General features: G+C 39.8%; 2 protein-coding genes and 1 non-coding gene across 9 annotated transcripts in view; all 3 read left to right on the plus strand.

Annotated features, from left to right (window-relative positions):
* Positions 1-9,324, plus strand: part of NOL8 (nucleolar protein 8) — a 28,891-nt gene extending 19,567 nt beyond the window's left edge. For 3 of the 4 annotated variants that reach the window (XM_030804324.1, XM_030804457.1, XM_030804338.1), the window contains 6 exons: positions 351-428; positions 4,358-4,629; positions 6,479-6,605; positions 7,845-7,915; positions 8,462-8,544; positions 8,920-9,317. In XM_030804324.1, coding sequence (XP_030660184.1) covers positions 351-428; positions 4,358-4,629; positions 6,479-6,605; positions 7,845-7,915; positions 8,462-8,544; positions 8,920-8,970 — 682 coding nt within the window. In that variant the 3' untranslated portion in view covers positions 8,971-9,317. Of the gene's footprint in view, positions 1-350; positions 429-4,357; positions 4,630-6,478; positions 6,606-7,844; positions 7,916-8,461; positions 8,545-8,919 lie in introns of all 4 variants that reach the window. The other variant, XM_030804409.1, reaches the window with a different exon arrangement.
* Positions 9,325-13,373: 4,049 nt separating this feature from the next.
* IARS1 (isoleucyl-tRNA synthetase 1) overlaps positions 13,374-19,620 on the plus strand; it is an 80,916-nt gene continuing 74,669 nt past the window's right edge. For all 4 annotated transcript variants that reach the window (XR_004028301.1, XM_030804530.1, XM_030804566.1 and 1 more), the window contains exons 1-4: positions 13,374-13,503; positions 17,664-17,789; positions 19,131-19,287; positions 19,500-19,619. Coding sequence is in view for 3 of the 4 variants with exons in the window: in XM_030804530.1 (XP_030660390.1) it covers positions 17,671-17,789; positions 19,131-19,287; positions 19,500-19,619 (396 nt within the window). In the remaining variant the exon portion in view is untranslated. The remainder of the gene's footprint in view (positions 13,504-17,663; positions 17,790-19,130; positions 19,288-19,499; position 19,620) is intronic.
* On the plus strand, positions 14,511-14,643 carry LOC115836091. The gene has a single exon (XR_004031090.1). It is a non-coding gene; the product is annotated as a small nucleolar RNA SNORA84 (small nucleolar RNA).

Below are 19,620 nucleotides of genomic sequence, written 5' to 3' on the forward strand. Positions count from 1 at the left end.
CTCTACTAAAAACATAAAAATTAGCCGGGCATGGTGGCACATGCCTGTAATCCCAGCTACTTAGGAGGCTGAGGCAAGAGAATCGCTTGAACTTGGGAGGCAGAGGTTGCAGTGAGCCAAGATCATGCCATTGCACTCCAGCCTGGGCAACGCAGCGAGACTCCGTCTCCAAGAAAAATATATGTATATATGATTTCTAGTAAGATCCTAGTTACCTTATTTGATGTCATATGGCTTCTTCTTGCTGCAAAATTAGAATCTTCCTAGTGCTGAATTATAATTTGCTACTTACTTTTTGTATTAGTGTTCTGTTTTTATCTCTTCCAACCTCCCCTCCTTTTTTTACATAGGGACATCATACATTATGATCCAACGAAGCAAGACCATGCCACTTACGAAAGAAAAAGAGATGATAAACCAAAAGAAAGGTAAATAGAGCTACTTCTTTTAGCAATAGGATCGTGTAAATTAATCTCATTTCAGACAATTAAAAATGTAGGTAGGAACTAATACCGTACTCATTGGTCCCACTGTATTAAGATTGGTGGGGTAGGGGTAGTGCAGGTAGAGTTAGAAAGGAATTATTGATGTGGTGGAGGAGGTCTTACCTTTTGACAGAGGAATCTATAAATGATATGTACTCCTACTCTAGTATGATGCCTTTTATTTGTATTAGTTTCTTGTGACTTCTGTGGCTACCACAAACTTACTTAAAATCACAAAAATTATTTCTTTACAGTTCTGGAACCTAGAAGTCCCAAATTAAGATAGTGAACGGGCTATGTTCCTTCTAGAGGTTCAGGGAAACAAAGCCGTTTCATGCCTCTCCTAGTTTCTAGTGACTGCCACCAATCCTTTGGTGTTCCTTTGCTTGAGACTACATTACTCCCATTTCTGCCTCTATCTTCACACGGCCCCTTCTTTTCTGTCTGTCCTCTTTGTGCCTCTTGTAAGGACACTTGTGATAGCATTCAGGGCCCGCTTGGATAATCCTGGATGGTCTCCTCATCTCAGGACCCTTAACTTAGTATCTCTGCAAGACCCCTTATCTAAATAATGTTAACATTCACATGTTTCAGGAATTAGGACATGGACATAGCTTTTGGGGGGGCAACCATTCAACCATCTAGTGTGGTAGGAGCTTCTGTTTCCTATAGATGCGCAGTCAGTTGGATAAATATGGTGACTATATGGAGCAACCAGTAACAGCTTGGTTTAAATCCTTTATTTTCCAACTGCTAATAGCCACGAAAATCACAAAAGGCAATGTGGTATCCTGAACTGAATCTTGAAACAAAAAGGACAATTTGTGGAGAAACTGGTGAAATCAAAACAATGTCTGAGTTTAGTTAGTGGTAATCTACCAATGTTAATCTTCTAATTTTGACAATTACATCCTAGTTACATACAATTACATAGTTACATACATACATAATTACATTAGGGAAAACAAAGTGAAGGCTATTTAGGAACTCTATTTTCGTAACTTTCTGTAAACCTAAAATTGTTCCAAAATTAAAGGATTCTTTTAAAAAGAATCACATTTTAGACTAAAGTAGAAGTAATATTAATATTCCCTCCAATGTAGGATATTTGTGTGTTATTTCAGATAATCTGTATTGAACAAATATGGATATGTTTACCCCCTCCCTATACCCCTAAGAAGTCTCATCCCTTTACATCAGCTCAAACTCCAGGATATCATCATTCAGATCAGATCTAGGTACAGATGAGGCTTCTTTGTTATTCCTTGAGTACAGTACCTTGAGTGCAGTTCTGTTTGATAAAAAGACCTATGAACTAAAAAGCAAGTTATCTACCCTTCCTCCAGTACAGAGTGGTGGAACAGGCATTGGATAACCACTATAGGTACTGTTCAACGAAAGAAAACAGGCACAAAGGAGTCACATGTCCATAGTAACTCTGAAATCTAGACAGACAAATGTTGGAAGGTCTTTGATTAGAACTGAGGGCCTAGGAATAATTCTTCCTGACCGTTGACTTGGCTTTCTGGATCATCCTTCTCTTTTCATAAGTGCTGGCATAGGTTTACAGCTGAGTAGTTTTCTCAACCTGTTTTTGCTTATAGAAATTTGGGAGTCCAAAAGTCTGTTCATTTTGAAGTGTTCCTGTACCTACCAGTCCAGTCTAGTGGTATTTCTGATAATATAATTCTCTTAAAATCTTCATTGGTTATCTGTGAATCTTCTTGGAATTCACTCTGTTAGATGAAAGTCACACAAATCATTTTGAGATAAGCCTTTTTTGTTGTTTTTTTAACCTTGGGCTTCTACTGAAACTGCTGAGAGATAATGCCTCTAACCTCCATAGAAGCCCTATTGTTTGAACAGTTGAAGTTTATTTTCTTTTTTGTATAATCTTAGAGACAGGGTCTTGCTCTGTCACCTGGCTGGAGTGCAGTGGCACAATCATAGCTCACTGTAGCCTTGAACTCCTGGGCTCAAGTGATCCTCCCACCTCAGCCTCCCACATAGCTGGAACTACAGGTGTGCACCACTGTTCCTGGGTAACATTGTTGGAAGCTTCTTATCTCTTTTTAGGGTCTTTTTCTTTTATTTTTAGACCGAGGTCTATAACTTTTTCTGTGACAGGCGAGATAGTAAATAGATAAGGCTTTGCAGGCCAGACCATCTCTGCTGTGATGAGTCCACTCTACCTTTGTAAAACAAAAGCAGCTATAGACAATATGTAAACAAATGAGCAAGGCTGTGTGCCAATAAAACTATTAAAGGACACTGAAATTTTCATTTCATATAATTTTTTCATGTAATGAAATGATGTTTGTTTTTCCCCCTATCATTTCAAATGATAAAAAAAATTTCTTAACTTGCAGTTCAGACATAAGTAGGCAGTAGCCTGGACTTGGCCCACGGACCATAGTTTGCCAACCCCTTCGTTAGATCATGTTTTTCTGAGGCTGTCATAGAGTTGATCTCTGCTTAGAAGCCCTTTCTTAAATTTCATGTCATTTGCCTTCTGGAGATTAGGAGTCCTCAAAACCATGAATTCCTGGCTCCCTTTAAAAAAAAATATATTCCTCCCTTTAGTTTCATTCTCTCCTCTCTTACTTCACTGTGATCAGTAAGATGAAACCAGAATATACCTTTAACACTTCCCTGGACATCTCCTTAGCTAGATCATCCAGCTAATTAGGTATATTTTCCATTTTCGACAGTACACACAATGCAGTTGACAGTGTTGCTAAACTTTCTACCACCATGTAACAAGGATTCCCTCTTCTCCAGTTTCCAATAGGATTTACCTTATTTTTCTCTTAAGCCCTTACCTGCAACCTTCTCAAAGGCCGTATGGTTTCCACTAACAGTTTTTTCCAGGTCCTTCTGGCTTTTGCTGTGATCTTAGTCCAGAAGTTATACGTCATCCCATTTGGCTTACTCTGTCCATTAAAAGAGTCACTAAGTCCAGCTCACACTCAAGGGATGAGGGAATTAACTTCTACCCCTTGAAGGAAGAAGTAACAAAGAGTTTTTGGACAAATTTTAAAGCCACCAAGTAGTGGTTAAATGATAATCACTTGGAACTGCCTACCATTTTTTATAGAGCTTGGTTTCCTAAGAGGCATATCTGTCTTAAAACCTAATCAGGTTGGTTTATTTATCAAAATACTAAGTTTCTCTCTTTGAGATGGTCTCTACCACTAAGAATGGTTATTTAGGATATCCTGTTCACTTATTATTTTAGGTAGTACATTACAAACTTTGGCCTGGTCTTCGAGGAAAAAGGATTTTAATATTTTCTTAGCTCAAAATTCAGTATTGGAAATTGCCATGTAACTTTTTGTCCCAGATCAAAGAGAAAAGCATATTCATTCCTAAATATAGAGCAGATTTATGGTAACATAAAAATTTCATTTCAAAAGAGACTCTACATATTTATAATTAATTTCTACAACTGATTTACAATTTTACCAGTTACTAGTAAAATTCCCAGTATCTTAGGAGTCATGTGGCTTACAGTTTTCATTTTGCCTATGAGGAAACTGAGGCCTAGTGAAGCTAAATGATTTCCTTACTTATACCTAGGTGTATAGTTTAGGCATAATTTCTGAAATGTAGTTCAGAGAATGATAGAATATGATTCATGCAGCTGTTTGAGATTTGTGTTAAAGCTTATTGGTCAAGATTTTGCTTCTATTAGTAGAGTTTTATATGTAGAGTTTTACTTATTTTATTTCTCTATTTATAAGTAGAGTTTTATATCCTGGTTGTTGAAAGGATAGAATTAAAGTTGTCCAAGATTTTTTCTTTTCTTGATTTCTGGAAATTTTCCAAAACTTGTTTCTTTGTGATGCACATGTCTACATATGTCATTTCAGTAAAGCAAAACGAAAAAAGAAAAGGGAGGAAGCTGAGAAACTACCTGAGGTGTCTAAAGAAATGTATTATAATATTGCTATGGATTTGAAAGAAATATTCCAAACTACAAAATACACCAGTGAAAAGGAAGAGGGCACATCCTGGAATGAGGACTGTGGTAAAGAGAAACTTGAGGAAATCCAGGACTCTGCAGCTCTGACCAGTGGCGCTGAGCAGCCCAGCGGGTTCACGTTCTCTTTTTTTGATTCAGACACTAAAGACATAAAGGAAGGTACTTTTCTTTTTTCCCATACTTTTTGATTTTATTCAGTTTCAACTTAATTGATTGAATCTGCATTAAGTGTAACAGATTTCATGTTAGCTGAAGAAAGGACTCTTTGTTCTACCTAGATGATTTGAGATGTAGTGTCACAGGAGCATAAACACGATGTTCCTGAAGCTGTGAAAGAAACTATTTTTGCATTTAAGGAAGCAAACCCCTACTAGCTGCCATATGAAGGGAAGCCAGAGAATAACGTACAGCATCTTTTCTGTTAAGTAAAAAGTCAAGAAGAAGTATAGTAAATCATATAGTTAAAGAGCTTTGTATCTTAAATGAAGCTGAAGATGCTATGACTTAGGGAAAACTAGTGCTATATATGATAAGATAAAAGAAGATATAGGTAACTTTGGTTTACCATGGTCATGTCATCAATATGCCATGTCATCAATATGCCAGTTATTGCACAGTTTATCCTGGAAGATTTGCCAGAACTTAGAAGTATAAACACTAGTACATACAGTTTTGCATTTCATTTCAAGAGGTTTACTTCTAAAGGCCAACATGGGCCACAGGTTAAAAAACACCTGACCTGTTCCTCACCCAGGGTTCAAGCTTTCTGGAAGTTCCCACTGTAACAGCAAGTAATACCTATACAGAAGAATACACACATACCTAACTACAATGATTCTACTTTAAAGATCAGCAGTTAAAATAGCATACATGTGTTTGGTAGATTAAAATTTTTATTAATTTTTTTTTTTTGGAGACAGAGTCTCTGTCACCCAGGCTGGAGTGCAGTGGTGCAATCTCGGTTCACTAGCAGATAATACCAACTCCATGGTACTTTAAACGGAAGTATAACAATCTAGTAGTTGTTCAAAAAGTATTGCAAATAAGACTTCATTTTCTTGTCTATGTCAACTGTTGAGTAGAGTTGGCATGATGTAAATAGTAACTATAATTTTTCTAACTTTGAGAGCAAAATGTGAGAAATTGACCTTGAAATGAGTCCTAAAGACACCAGCAACTTGAAAGATGTTTTTTAAGTACTTGGGAAATTTTGAAGACTTGTGAGGTGATTGTCCTGATCTTATAGCAGTAGTTTTTTCAGCAGTTCTAGCAAAAAGTTTTGGGTATTGAAAATGTAAAGATATATTCCTTTTCTCATTTATAAATAGACAAGAGGGAAACCTGATTTCCCTGTATCATATTATATTTTAGGCTTCTCATGCAAGCACAGATGCCATGGTTATTTTAGGTGTCATTTTTAAAAATTATATAGCTCATTTATAAACCTTTTTTTTTTTTTTTTTTTTTTGAGACGGAGTCTCGCTCTGTCGCCCAGGCTGGAGTGCAGTGGCGCGATCTCGGCTCACTGCAAGCTCCGCCTCCCGGGTTCACGCCATTCTCCTGCCTCAGCCTCTCCGAGTAGCTGGGACTACAGGCGCCCGCCACCACGCCCGGCTAATTTTTTGTATTTTTAGTAGAGACGGGGTTTCACCGTGGTCTCGATCTCCTGACCTCGTGATCCGCCCGCCTCGGCCTCCCAAAGTGCTGGGATTACAAGTGTGAGCCACCGCGCCCGGCCTAAACCTTTATTTTTTAAACCTTTTTTATATTACTGCTGTCCTTATCAGATCATTCTAGCAATGCCAAAATTATCATAGTGGCTTCTGAAAATATTTGAAAAATCTAAAAAGATGATACTACCTATTTTTTTGATACTATTTTAAATTAATGACTAACATATTGGAACTTTAGATATGTCTACGTGGTAAAAGTAATCAAATGAATGTGTTCAGAAATACTTGGCTGTGGAGTTACAATCCCATCATCTTTTGTTGTCGTAACAATGTAGAGACTTACAGAGTTGAAACAGTGAAGCCTGGAAAGATTGTCTGGCAGGAAGACCCTCGTTTACAAGACAGCAGTTCAGAAGAGGAAGATGTTACTGAAGAAACAGATCACAGAAAGTCCAGTCCTGGGTAAACAATTTGTTTCTTTGCAGGCATAGTTCATAATTTGTAAAATCTGAATTAGACATACTTTAGAAATATTTTAGCTTCTCTTCACATGACAACTAAATTGTCTTAGCTTCTTTTTTTTTTTTTTTTTTTTGAGATGGAGTGTTGTTGCTCTGTCGCCCAGGCTGTAGTGCAATGGCATGATCTCGGCTCACTGCAACCTCCGCCTCCCGGATTCAAGCGATTCTCCTGTCCCAGCCTCCCAAGTAGCTGGGATTACAGGCATGTGCCACCACACCTGGCTAATTTTTGTATTTTTAGTAGAGACGAGGTTTCACCATGTTGGCCAGGCTGGTTTCGAACTCCTGTCCTCAAGTAATCCGCCCACCTTGGCCTCCCAAAGTGCTAGGATTACAGGCGTGAGCCACTGCGCCTGGCCATCTCAGTTTCGTTAGAGTGTTCTCTAGCCTTTTTATAATGGAGAGTGTGTTTCCTTTTCCATGAGACTTGGATAGCACTAAGGGGAAGATAGTTTGTGCATAGAAGAGGGAAGGTGACCTGACAGTGAAGTCACTGGTCTGGAAACAGGATGCTGCAGTTGACTGGGTGCCTACCCATGGGAGGCACTGGCAAATGGGGTAGCAATGGTGGGAGTGAGAGTATCAGCAATCAACACAGGAAAGATAGAGGTTCTACTTAAACAAGTCTTCATTATCAAAGCTTCTGATAGAAGAATGTTAGAGGGAGGGTTGTTTTAACTCAGGGCAAAATGTGCAAAATACAAAGATATATTTAAGAGTCTCGCTCACCTGGATTCTAGAGGGAAATGAAAAAAATAAAAGATATATTTAAGAAATAGTGTATTTGGCCGGGCGCGGTGGCTCACGTTTGTAATCCCAGCACTTTGGGAGGCCGAGGCGGACGGATCCCGAGGTCAGGAGATCGAGACCACGGTGAAACCCCGTCTCTACTAAAAATACAAAAAAATTACCCGGGCGTGGTGGCGGGCGCCTGTAGTCCCAGCTACTCGGAGAGGCTGAGGCAGGAGAATCGCGTGAACCCGGGAGGCGGAGCTTGCAGCGAGCCGAGATTGCGCCACTGCACTCCAGCCTGGGCGACAGAGCGAGACTCCGTCTCAAAAAAAAAAAAAAAAACAGAAATAGTGTATTTATGTTTTGAATGTAAATATTTCTTCTTAAATATGGAAATTAAACCAACCAATACCTATTTTTTTCTCTCCTTTGTCCTCTTTCTTTTCAGAGAAGCATCATTACTTGAGAAAGAGACCACTAGATTTTTCTTTTTCTCTAAGAATGATGAAAGACTTCAAGGTCAGTCCATTTTTTTCATCAAATTACATACATAGAACAGGTAATAGTACAGCTACAGTAATTCACATCCAGGAATTTTGACTGTTGGTAATGTCATGTGGTTTAACCCCATTTGTTCACACTGATGAATGTTAACTGGTAAAGCTGTCAAGGTCTGAGATGTCCCCACTCACCACTTTCTTTGCCCACTCATTCTCATCAACAAAGGCTTGTTTTGTTCCAAGGGCTTCCTTAGATGTTAGGCATATAAAACCCCTAAGTTTTAATGCCATAAATTCCATGTGAAAACTCAGGCTGTTGGTGAGCTCATTTCTTAAAGCCTAGCATAAACAAAGTTACATAATAGTAAATGATATATATAAACAGTAAAAGCAATACTATATATTTTTCATTTGGAAAGAAAAAATACTAATTTTTGAAAATAGGTAGAAACTGAGGGAAAAGAATGATCTTAACTGGTATTGGAGAACTTGATAATGCCAACACTTAAAATATTAACAATTTTAGTAGTAGTTTGCTGCCTCATCTTTCTTCTTTTTCCCCTAGTAGGTTCTGACTTATTCTGGAGAGGAGTAGGAAGTAATATGAGCAGGAACTCTTGGGAGGCCAGAACAACCAACCTGCGTATGGTGAGTAATTGTTTCTCCATATTATTTCCTAAAATAGACATGTTGTTACCTATCTAGAATTACGGTGCTGGAAGGGAACTCATGAGTGGTATAGGTGAGGAGACTGCAGACTGGCTCAATTGAGTGACTGGTCCCAGAGTCCAGCCAAGCCTATTAAGTAACACGAAAGCATCAGATTTTTAAAGACTGAATTATAGTTCCCATTATAAACAGTTAATGCCAAAAATGCCAATACCCCCTCTTCATTTTAAAAGAGCACTTTCAAAATAGGTTTCCACAGCCCTGACAGTGAGAATAGCCTAAGTTTTACTTCCATCTACTGAACATCTTAAAAACAATTTGTTTATTGTTAACAAAGTCTTTTTTTTTCCCTAGGATTGTCGAAAGAAACATAAAGACGCAAAAAGGAAAATGAAACCAAAATAATAAATGTCAGTTGGTTTTGATACTGAATGTGAACAAGGCTCACCTAAGGAAACTGACCCAGAAAACAGTTTTCGCTGACAAAGAAGAAATTTCAGAGTGAAGGAATTTTAAAAATCTGGCTGATGGAATATCATTCTGGTTGGCATCTTTTTCTGTGGAACTCCTCTGCATTTCTTCCTAAGTAATTACTTCGAAAATTAAATTAAACTTCTTATAAAGGAAGAACAAGATAGTCCTTGAAAATACTTTTTGTATATAATCTCTTTGCCCTCTATGTAACTAATGGACATCTTCTCATGCAAGGTTTACATGAAGCTTTTTTTAATAAATGAGTCAAAACACTTGTATTTTCCAGCCTAGGCTTTGTGTGAATTATAGGCTATTTGAAATGTTTATTTCTGATTATGTCAAATACACCTTCCATTTTGTCATTTTTGTTTAAACTGATTAATTACAAGTCAACATTGAGTTTTATACTTGTGTTTTGGTGAATAGCTAACTGAAATATAGGACATTTCAGACCAACATCATATAAGAGTTCTGTGAAGACCAGGAGAGGAAGCCAAATACAGTTACCTTGTCATTGGCCTCTAGGAATTAAGGAACAACATCCAGATGCACGCCAATCCCAAAATTCTAGTTAGACTAAAAGCTTATGAAAAATACCAAGTGTCTGAAAGACAGGTAGTCACAATTAGGAGTCAGGACCCTGAGCCCAAATAGGGAAACAGATTTAACATTACATTAAATAAACCAACCTGCCTAGATTTCAAGACATATGTCTCCTATCAAAATGGGCTCTGTATGAAATAGTATTACATAGGCCGGGCATGGTGGCTCACACCTGTAATCTCAGTACTTTGGGAGGCCAAGGCAGGCGGATCACGAGGAGGTCAGGATTTCAAGACCAGCCTGGCCAACATGGTGAAACCCCGTCTCCACTAAAAATAGAAAAATTAGCTGTGTGTGGTGGCTCACACCTGTAATCCCAGCTCCTTGGGAGGCTGAGACAGGAGAATCACTTGAACCCAGGAGGCAGAGGTTGCAGTGCTGAGATCACGCCACTGCACTCCAGCCTGGGTGACAGAGTGAGACTCCATCTTAAAAAAAAAAAAAAAAAAAAAAAAAATAGTATTACATAGTTCCAAGGGACTATCATTGAGCCATGATGTGTGTACCTAAAATTAGTATTTATTGATTTACCTATGCTGAATATAAACTCTTAACTGTTGGGATTTCATCTGGTGTGTTAACCATTATGACCCTAGGGCTTATGCTCTGTATGTTTTTTCAGTAACGGTCCAAGGAACTAAATAACTTGAAGAGTCATCCTGGATTCCTAGGTTTCCAAAACTTCAGACTTCAAGGAGAGTGCGGACAACTAACCAGCAGGATAAATAATTCACACTTTCTCCCTTCTCTTGATGTAGATCACATTGATACCTTATTTTCTATTGCTGCATAGCAAATCATCTCAGTAACAATCATTTATTTTATGCACAAATACAAAAATTTGGTCAAGACTCACTAGGGACTGCTGATCTGTGCTCTGTGTGCTTTCATTGGGGTGGTTCAGCTAGGGCTACAGGATCTGCTTCTAAGATGGCCCACTCAGTGCCTGTTCATGGGCTTCCTTACAGCATAGCAACAAAGCTCTAGGAGCAAGTGTTCTCAGAGGCAGGAAGCAGATGCTGCCTGTCTCTTAAGGCCTGGCCCAGAAACCGGCTCAGTCACTTCACTGTATTCTACGGGTTTAAACTGACACGCAGCCCAACCAGACTGAAAGGGAGGGGACACAGATCCTCACTTCTCAGTGGGAGGAGTGTCAGAATGTATGGCCATAATTTAAATCCGGCACATGCTTCACAAGCAGACAAATAAGTAACATCAAGTAGCCTTGCCCACCCCCTAGTTCCTGCTCCCCAGATGAAACCACCTTCAGCAATTTAATTTCTCTAGTATTTATCTCCATGTTTCTACCTAACATGCTTATGCTCTGATTTCTTGGTTTTTCACTTCCAAACACTACATATTCTGAAAAGCTGAAAAAATTATTCACCTCTTCAGTCCAAGTAATATATTTTGACTACAGTTAACTTATTTGCTGCAATTTTTTCATTTGCTTAACTTTTTCTAGACTTAGTCTTCCCATACCTTCCAACTGTGGGACATGATGAGGTTTCTCTCCAAATAGCCTGATCAATACTTTCTTCTTTAATTCACAGTACCCCCCTCTTCCCTTTTTCTCCTCTTTCCTTCCTTTCTGCCTTTGTTACATGCCTAGACAGGCCACAGTATCAGGCGTTATCAGTACCAGCTCGTATTCCTTATCCGGAGAGAGGACTAGCTCTCTAGCTCATTACAGACAGCCCTTCCCCCTTTCCCCTCTCTCTTACGTGCCCACCTTATCTAAAGAAAGTTAAAATGTTTAGCCAACCGTGGTTAGTTTAGATTGTGAGGCCCAACTCCGGCCAATGGAGAAAGGGTACAGGGGCAGGGTTTGCGTCAGGGATGAAGGCTCTCGTGCCCCTTTGTTCTGGTGTGCTCTCATGGTGACTGGCCAAGGAAAGGAGAAGCACCCCTCTGCGCAGAAGTAAAATTGCTTTGCTGAAAATCCTGTTTGAATGTTCAATTTCCTTAGGATTTTGAGCATTATTTCCAACACAACAGTACTGTTAATATAAATGTTTCTCAATCAAATTTTTAAATAATTAGACTTGGTCTACCTCACCTTTGTCCAGGAGCCCTCTGTCTGGCTCTAATCTGGGCTCTCCGGATAGGTGACAAAAATGAACTGAACAAGGTGGCAACATGAGGAATGTGAAAACTTCAAACACATTCCAAATACTTTCAGTTAATTAAGATTTGCAGCTATTAAATTATGTACGTTATGTGAGTATAGTCAGAACACTGAGTTACCCGTGATGGAGGACATGAAATCACTTTAATCCTTCCCACAGGGCCAAGACGGTAAGTAAAGTTAAATATATGCTGAACAGACTCAAAATGTTCCTAAACTTAATAAGAAACTGCAGGGCCGGGCGCGGTGGCTCACGCTTGTAATCCCAGCACTTTGGGAGGCCGAGGCGGGTGGATCACGAGGTCAGGAGATCGAGACCACGGTGAAACCCCGTCTCTACTAAAAATACAAAAAATTAGCCGGGCGTGGTGGCGGGCGCCTGTAGTCCCAGCTACTCGGAGAGGCTGAGGCAGGAGAATGGCGTGAACCCAGGAGGCGGAGCTTGCAGCGAGCCGAGATTGCGCCACTGCACTCCAGCCTGGGTGAGAGCGCGAGACTCCGTCTCAAAAAAAAAGAAAAAAAAAAAAAAAAAAAAAAAAAGAAACTGCATTCTACCTATTCTAGGCCAAATAAATTCTTTATAGCCCTCTAACGGATACAACAGGCAGCTACGGAACTACTCCCAATTTGGCAAGATCCAGAATTTCCTTTAGAGGCTCTGGGGCCAAAGCCCGAGGCCTACTGCCCTTTGCAAGGCTCCAGATTTTAACCAGAAGATCAGTAAGGTACCAAGCCGACTTACAGCAATGATAATAAGTATGCAGGCCGGGTGCAGTGACTCATGCCTGTAATCCCAACACTTAGGGAGGCTAAGGCAGGCAGATCGCTTGAGCCCACGAGTTTGAGAGCAGCCTAGGCAACATAGCAAGACCCCGTTGCCACAGAAAATACAAAAATTAGCCGGGCGTGGTGCCGCTAGCCTGTAGTCCCTGCTACTTGGCCAGGGATGAGGTGCGAGGATCATCTGATCCGGGGAGGTTGAAGCTGCAGTAAGCCATGACCGTGCCACTGCACTCCAGCCTGGGCGACAGAATGAGACCGCTTCTCAAAAAAAGAAAAAAAATCGTTTATGCAATGTTTTCATTACCGGAAACATTTTAAGCAAAATACAATCAAACTTTTAAACCTGGTTGTCAGGCCCTTCCTTCCCTTTTGTTATTATCGTTTCACGTAGCCATTTATGAGAGGAGAAGCAGCTTTGGGGTCGGCGGCTCAGGGCCCAAAAGTATAATTATTAAAGCCACCTCTCCGGAAGTTGCTGTTTGTCGATAGGAATTTTAGGTACGAAGTGTCCAGTCAGATAAATACTGACAAAAGCAAACAAGACGAAGAACATGAGCCCCGACCTCGGCGCCCCTTCCCAGTGGGCTGTCACCTACCCGAGGTGCCCACAATTCGAGTGAGACCTCGGTCTACACTACTGGAACGAATACCAGCAGCACGCACAGCGCCGCGCTCAGCGTTGGTTCGTTTTCCACATGGAGGCGCAAAACCAGCAAGCACCACTGTCGCACCATCCGGACCAGTGGGCGCAATCATGTCCGGCGTGACCCAATCGGCGCCTGGCTTGTTGGCAGGTATCAAGCAGCGCGCACTGATTGGCCGGTGCGGAGCCTGCCTCCTTCCCTGGATCCCGCATTTTCAGCGCGTTGCATCACCTCCGTGCGCCGGATTGCAGCTTGCTTTTAGGCTTGCTGGCCCGCGAGGCTGTCGAGGCACGCGGGGCTCCTCAGGTACGCCCTTTCTTCCCTGCAGGATCCGGCCCTCAAAGACGAGGGTCACGCACGCGTTACAACCCCGAAACAGTAGAACGAGATTTAATTTTTAGAAGAACGTGTTTCCTCAGGGCTTGCCGTTCGTTCGTTTCCAGTCTTAGGAATTTATGGTCGCCTTTTTGAATGAGGTAGTGTTTGAAATGAGTAAAATCTTTTGAGAATGATATACATAGTATAAATTGGTATAGCTGTGACTTTATGTATAGGCAATACTTGTTTTTATATGTCTTAATTTATTACCTTTAATGGCTACATGATACTTATTGATTTACCGTAATTTACTTCAGTCACCATGAATATTTAAATTGTTTTCAGTTATTTGCCTGGAGAAACAATTATTCGGTGAATGTCATTGTATACACATTTTGTACATTTGCATGAGTATACCTATGGAGTCTGTGTTAATAATATATAACTAAATTGAGGAAACGTTTGAGATAGTCCCACTTTCAGGTTACATTTGACTTAATGGATTATGAAGACCTGAGAATAAAAGGAGAAACAGAAATGGATGTAGAGGAGAATGAAAAGGGGGAACAGAAATAGACTTATAGGTAGGATCCACATGACTTGATTGATTGGATGTGTATATCTTCTGAGTAGTGTCAGGGGTGACTCAAAAATGTCATGCCTAAGTAATGAAGAATATTGGAACCACTAATACGGTAGTTAAAAAGGGAAGCAATTATGGAAAGAATTATGAAATTTTAAACAAAACATGGTTTTAGTGTGTGTTTCCAAAATATATTGAGGCAAAATAATATGAAGTAATGTGAATAATATGTAGTTAATACCAAGGAGGGTGGTCTCGAAATTGCTGAACAGGAAGTTGAGGTTAAGGTGACCTGAAGAAGTTGTGGAGCAGAGAAGAGTCAAGGGCCTGGATTATAATAAGAGGAAGCAAAGGGGATGGCATCCCTCTGCACAACAAGGTTGTTGTGCAAGGTTAACCTGCTCTGTCCCCTGCCCTGTGGTTGATGGATGCTGTTGTGCACGTACAGCTCTCCAGTGGATTCGATGGGCCATAGCAATCCTGTGATTTATGCATGGAGGCTGCTTCTCCTCAGCAGCCGCCATAGCCCGGTCACTGGTACATGATTCTTCCTGAACAGTCAATGCTGTTAACAGAGTCTTTATGCTTGACGTAATAGTGCAGTGATTCTTAATCTTTGGGGAAAGTAGAGACTCCCTAAAAAACACAGTAAAAGCTGAATGAGCTGGCCAGGCATAGTGGCTCACGCCTGTAATCCCAGCCCTTTGGGAGGCCAGGGCAAGAGGATCGCTTTAGCCTAGGAGTTGAAGACCAGCCAGGGCAACACGGCAAAACCCTGTCTCTACAAACCACCCCCTCCCCACCAAAAAAAAAAAGCTGAGTGTGGTGGTGCACACCTGTAGTCCTAGCTACTTGGGGGGCTAAGCTGGGAGGAACACCTGAACCCAGGGAGGTCAAGGCTGCGGTGAGCCGTGATTGTGCCACTGCACTCCAGCCTAGGTGACAGAGTGAGACACTGCCTCGAAAAAAAAAAAAAAAAAAAGTAATGGTCCTCTTCTCAGAAAGCTTAAATCTTATTTTCTCAAAAACAAAAATTCAGATAGATATTCCTGAATAATTGTTAGAACAGTGCAAGAGTGGTTATGTTCAGACTTTGATGTGAATGCTTATCCCCTAGGGATCTTGTTAAAATGCAGGTTCTGACTCCTAGGTGCAAGGTGAGGCTGGTAAGTCTGCATCTCTAATAAGCTCCCGTAGATGCGGGCCATAGTAGGACCAGCCTTGAAGAGATTAGAATGTGTTGGTATCTAAAGGTCTGTTAGTCTTCAGATAACAATCCCATAAGTTTCAGTTGGCCTCTGATAAGGTACCCAATGAACCTAAGTAAATCAGTAAATGCACACTTATTTTGGTCCTTGAAAGGCTAGAGGTTATAATAAGAGTTGAAGATCTAAAATGTCTTAAAACTTCTGTTTAATACCTTTTAATGGCATACTGTGATCAGAAATAGCTATTTCAGTTAGTTAAACAGCCCAACTGTTCTTGCCCTGTTTTTTCTTAAATGAAACTCAGAGGCACTCACACATCGGAAAAATTAGTGAGGGTAAAAGAAAATGAAAGATACTACTTGTCACAGACTTTTTTTTATGATGACTTGAATCAATAACTTGCTTAAACCATGATGCTTTTGATGCTTCAAAACTGTTTGAGGTATGTAGGTGTCTTTTCCTGTAGAGTTGATTACCCTGGACTGTTGCGGTTCTTGAGTACTTAAGATTTTTTGTCTTCTCTGTTCTCTTATTAGCAGTTCTATTCCCTTCTAATCTGATACTGACTTGGAAAGCTCATCACCCACCTTGTTAGAATTGTTAAGTAAATATAAATAGACTTTGAGAAGGAAAGGTCTCAAGGGTGGCTCACTAGATACTTAAGTCACAGATTGATCAAGTGTCTCTGCATGAGGTTAGTAGCAAAACATTTAAAAAGACACTTTAAGACTTCTCTCACTAGGGACTAAACCAGAAAGGTATAGGGCTCATCCTTCATAAAAATCATGAATAAGCAATAAAAAGGGTAAAATGGAAAATTGGAATCTATATTCGAATGTGAGATTCTCATCTTTTTAGCTTTAAGATTTTTAAAGTTTTACCAGTTTTCCTCAAAGAGAAGATGAAGTTGCTTCAAGAGAACTGATTTGTGTCATGTGAGTGTAGGTAAGAAAATTCTTAGCTACTTTGAGATCTTTTTCTTCAGATTATTAATGAGTTTTTTTGCACCACTAGATAGAATTTCCAAGATTTTCTTGCTTACTTTTGGAAACATTGTCTACCATTACTGAATATTAAATAATAGCCATGTACCCCTCCCTCACACCATATACAAAAATAACTCAAAATTATTTGTGGCCTAAACGTAAGCAAAAAATCTGTAACCTTGTTTAGGTAATGGTTTATTGATGACACCAAAAGCTCAAGTAGCAAAACCAAAAATAGACAAATTGGGCATCGTTAAAATGAAAAATCTTTGTGCTTCAGAAAATGCCATCAAGAAAATAAAAAGACGGCCCACAGAACAGGAGAAATTTTTTATAAATCATATATCTGTTAAAGGATTTGTATCCAGAATGTAAACATAACCCTTAAAATCCAACCACAAAAAGAGCCCAATTAGAAAATAGGCAAAGGATAAATAAATATCTATCCAAAGTGGATACGCAAATGGCCAATAAGCACATAGAAAGATGCTCAGCATCATTAGTCCTTAGGGAAATGCAAATCAAAACCACAAGATACTACTTAACGTCTCCTAGAATGACTGTAATTCAAAGATGGACAACAAGATGTGTTGGGTAGGATCTGAAGAAATTAGAATCCTCATTCACTGCTGAGGAAATGTAAAATAGTACAGTCACCTTGGAAAAATTTTGGCATTTTCTCAAAAAGTTAAATACAGAATTATCATGTGACCCAGAAATTCTACTTCTAGCTACAAACCCAAGAGAAATGAAAACATCATAGATCCACACAAAATTTTGTACGTGAATGTTCATAGCAGCGTTATTCACAATAATCAAAAAGTGGAAACAATGCAGGTATCCAAGAAATGATGAATGGATAAACAAAATGTGGCATATTCATGAAATGGAATACTATTCAGCTATCAAAAGTAATGAAGTATGAATACATATTACATCATGGATGAGCCTTGAAAACATGCTAGAGAAAGGAAACCAGATGCAATAGGCTACATATAGATGATTCATATAAATTTTCCCATTTATATGAAATGTCCAGAATAGGTTAATCTGCAGGGACAGAAAGAAGATAAATCGTTGCCACTGGCTATGAAGAAGAAAGAATGGGGAGTGACTGCTAATGGTTTTAGGGTGTTTTGGTGGGGAGGGGAGGTTGAAAACATTTTGAAATTAGGTATTACTAGTTGTACTACCTTGTAAATATACTAAAAAGCCACTGAATTGTACACTTTTTACATTACACTATGTAAATTGTACATCAATAAAGCTAATTTTTTAAAAGTATGGATAGTGTCATATACACTAATAATATGGTACTCTGTTATTCCTAGATTTCTCTTTTGACAGTAATAAATTTGATTTCTTTTGCAGCAACAAAATGGTTCAACAAGTTCCAGAAAACATAAATTTTCCTGCTGAAGAAGAGAAAATCTTGGAGTTTTGGACTGAATTTAATTGTTTTCAGGAATGCTTAAAGCAATCAAAACATAAACCAAAGTATGTGAATTTTTTAGGTTAAAGGAAAATCCTTAAGAATAGTCATTTCTTAGACTGAATTCCATTAAAGCAGATACTCTTTTTTTTTTTTTTTTTTTTTGAGATGGAGTCTCGCTCTGTCACCCAGGCTGGAGGGCAGTGGTGCAATCTCTGCTCACTGCTACTTCTGCCTCCCAGATGCAAGTGATTCTCCTGCCTCAGCCTCCCGAGTAGCTGGGATTACAGGTGCCCGCCATCACACCGGCTAATTTTTGTGTTTCAGTAGAGACGGGCTTTCACCATGTTGCCCAGGCTGGTCTCAGACTCCTGACCTCAAGTGATCCACCCGCCTTGGCCTCTCAAAGTGCTGGGATTACAAGTGTGAGCCATCACGCACAGCCTAAAGCAGATACTCTTTATTAATCTTTCTATTCACAGAATCCCCCAGCTCTCTATATAGTGGGTACTCAGTAGTAGTTATACATTGAATGAATGAGTTCTCAATTATTAGGGTAAATTTTGTTTCTTTAAAAGGTCATCTGAGTAAAATTTATATGTCATCCTCTGTGTCACCCTCTTTCCACCTTTACCTTCATCACCACCCTCGTTTAGGCACTTATACCTAAGTATCCCATAGAAGGCTACTATAGTACTACCTGCCTTTAGTCCTTATTTACCTAAAAGACCAGTCCTTTACCCAGTGTTTTCTTTTTTTTTTTTTTTTTGAGCCAGAGTCTCGCTGTCGCCCAGGCTGGAGTGCAGTGGCGAGATTTCGGCTCACTGCAGGCTCCGCCCCCTGGGGTTCACGCCATTCTCCTGTCTCAGCCTCCCGAGTAGCTGGGACTACAGGCGCCCGCCACATCGCCCGGCTAATCTTTTTTTTAATATTTTTTAGTAGAGACGGGGTTTCACCGTGTTAGCCAGGATAGATCTCGATCTCCTGACCTCGTGATCCGCCCGCCTCGGCCTCCCAAAGTGCTGGGATTACAGGCGTGAGCCACCGCTCCGGGCCCAGTGTTTTCATTATATGTCTCCTCTGGTCAAAAACTATGAGATAGGGGTTTATTGCCCTATTTTACTAATGAGATAACTCAAGATCAGGATAAATAACTTGCCTTATGTCATGGAACTAATAAATGAAAAATGGATGATCAAATGGAGGTCTCTGCAGCTCTACCACAACTGTAGCCTTTCTGAAGGCAGGACCACCAGTAAATATCAAATCAATTATGTCTGTCAGTTTCCTGATCTTCCTGCTTTTCTCCTTCCTAAAGACTCCACTATGACAAGAGCTATCTATAGAAAAATGATTTAAATTTTGGCTGTTTTTAAATGGCTTGATATATTTTTATTACCTCTTAGATTTACCTTCTACGATGGTCCTCCTTTTGCAACTGGACTGCCTCACTATGGACATATACTTGCGGGTACAATTAAAGATATAGTTACAAGATATGCTCACCAGAGTGGGTTTCATGTTGACAGAAGATTTGGATGGGATTGCCATGGCTTACCTGTGGTATGTTTGAGTATCCAGCTTTATAATTTTCTGATTTTTTTTATAAGCATTAGATTTCGTCATATGATACGTTCAAGTATGATGAATGTTGACTGTCAGACCTACTTCATTTCTATAATATTTGTAGTTTGATTTGTTTTGTTTTCTAGAGTTGCATAGTTGCAGTTGTTTTCATAGGGCAGCGTGGTAACAATCTTATCACAAATTTTCAGGAATATGAAATTGATAAGACACTGGGAATCAGAGGACCAGAGGATGTGGCCAGAATGGGGATTACAGAGTATAACAATCAGTGCCGAGCAATTGTGATGAGATATTCTGCTGAGTGGAAGG

This window comes from Nomascus leucogenys, chromosome 1a, assembly GCF_006542625.1.
Source record: "Nomascus leucogenys isolate Asia chromosome 1a, Asia_NLE_v1, whole genome shotgun sequence".
Lineage (NCBI taxonomy): Eukaryota > Metazoa > Chordata > Mammalia > Primates > Hylobatidae > Nomascus > Nomascus leucogenys.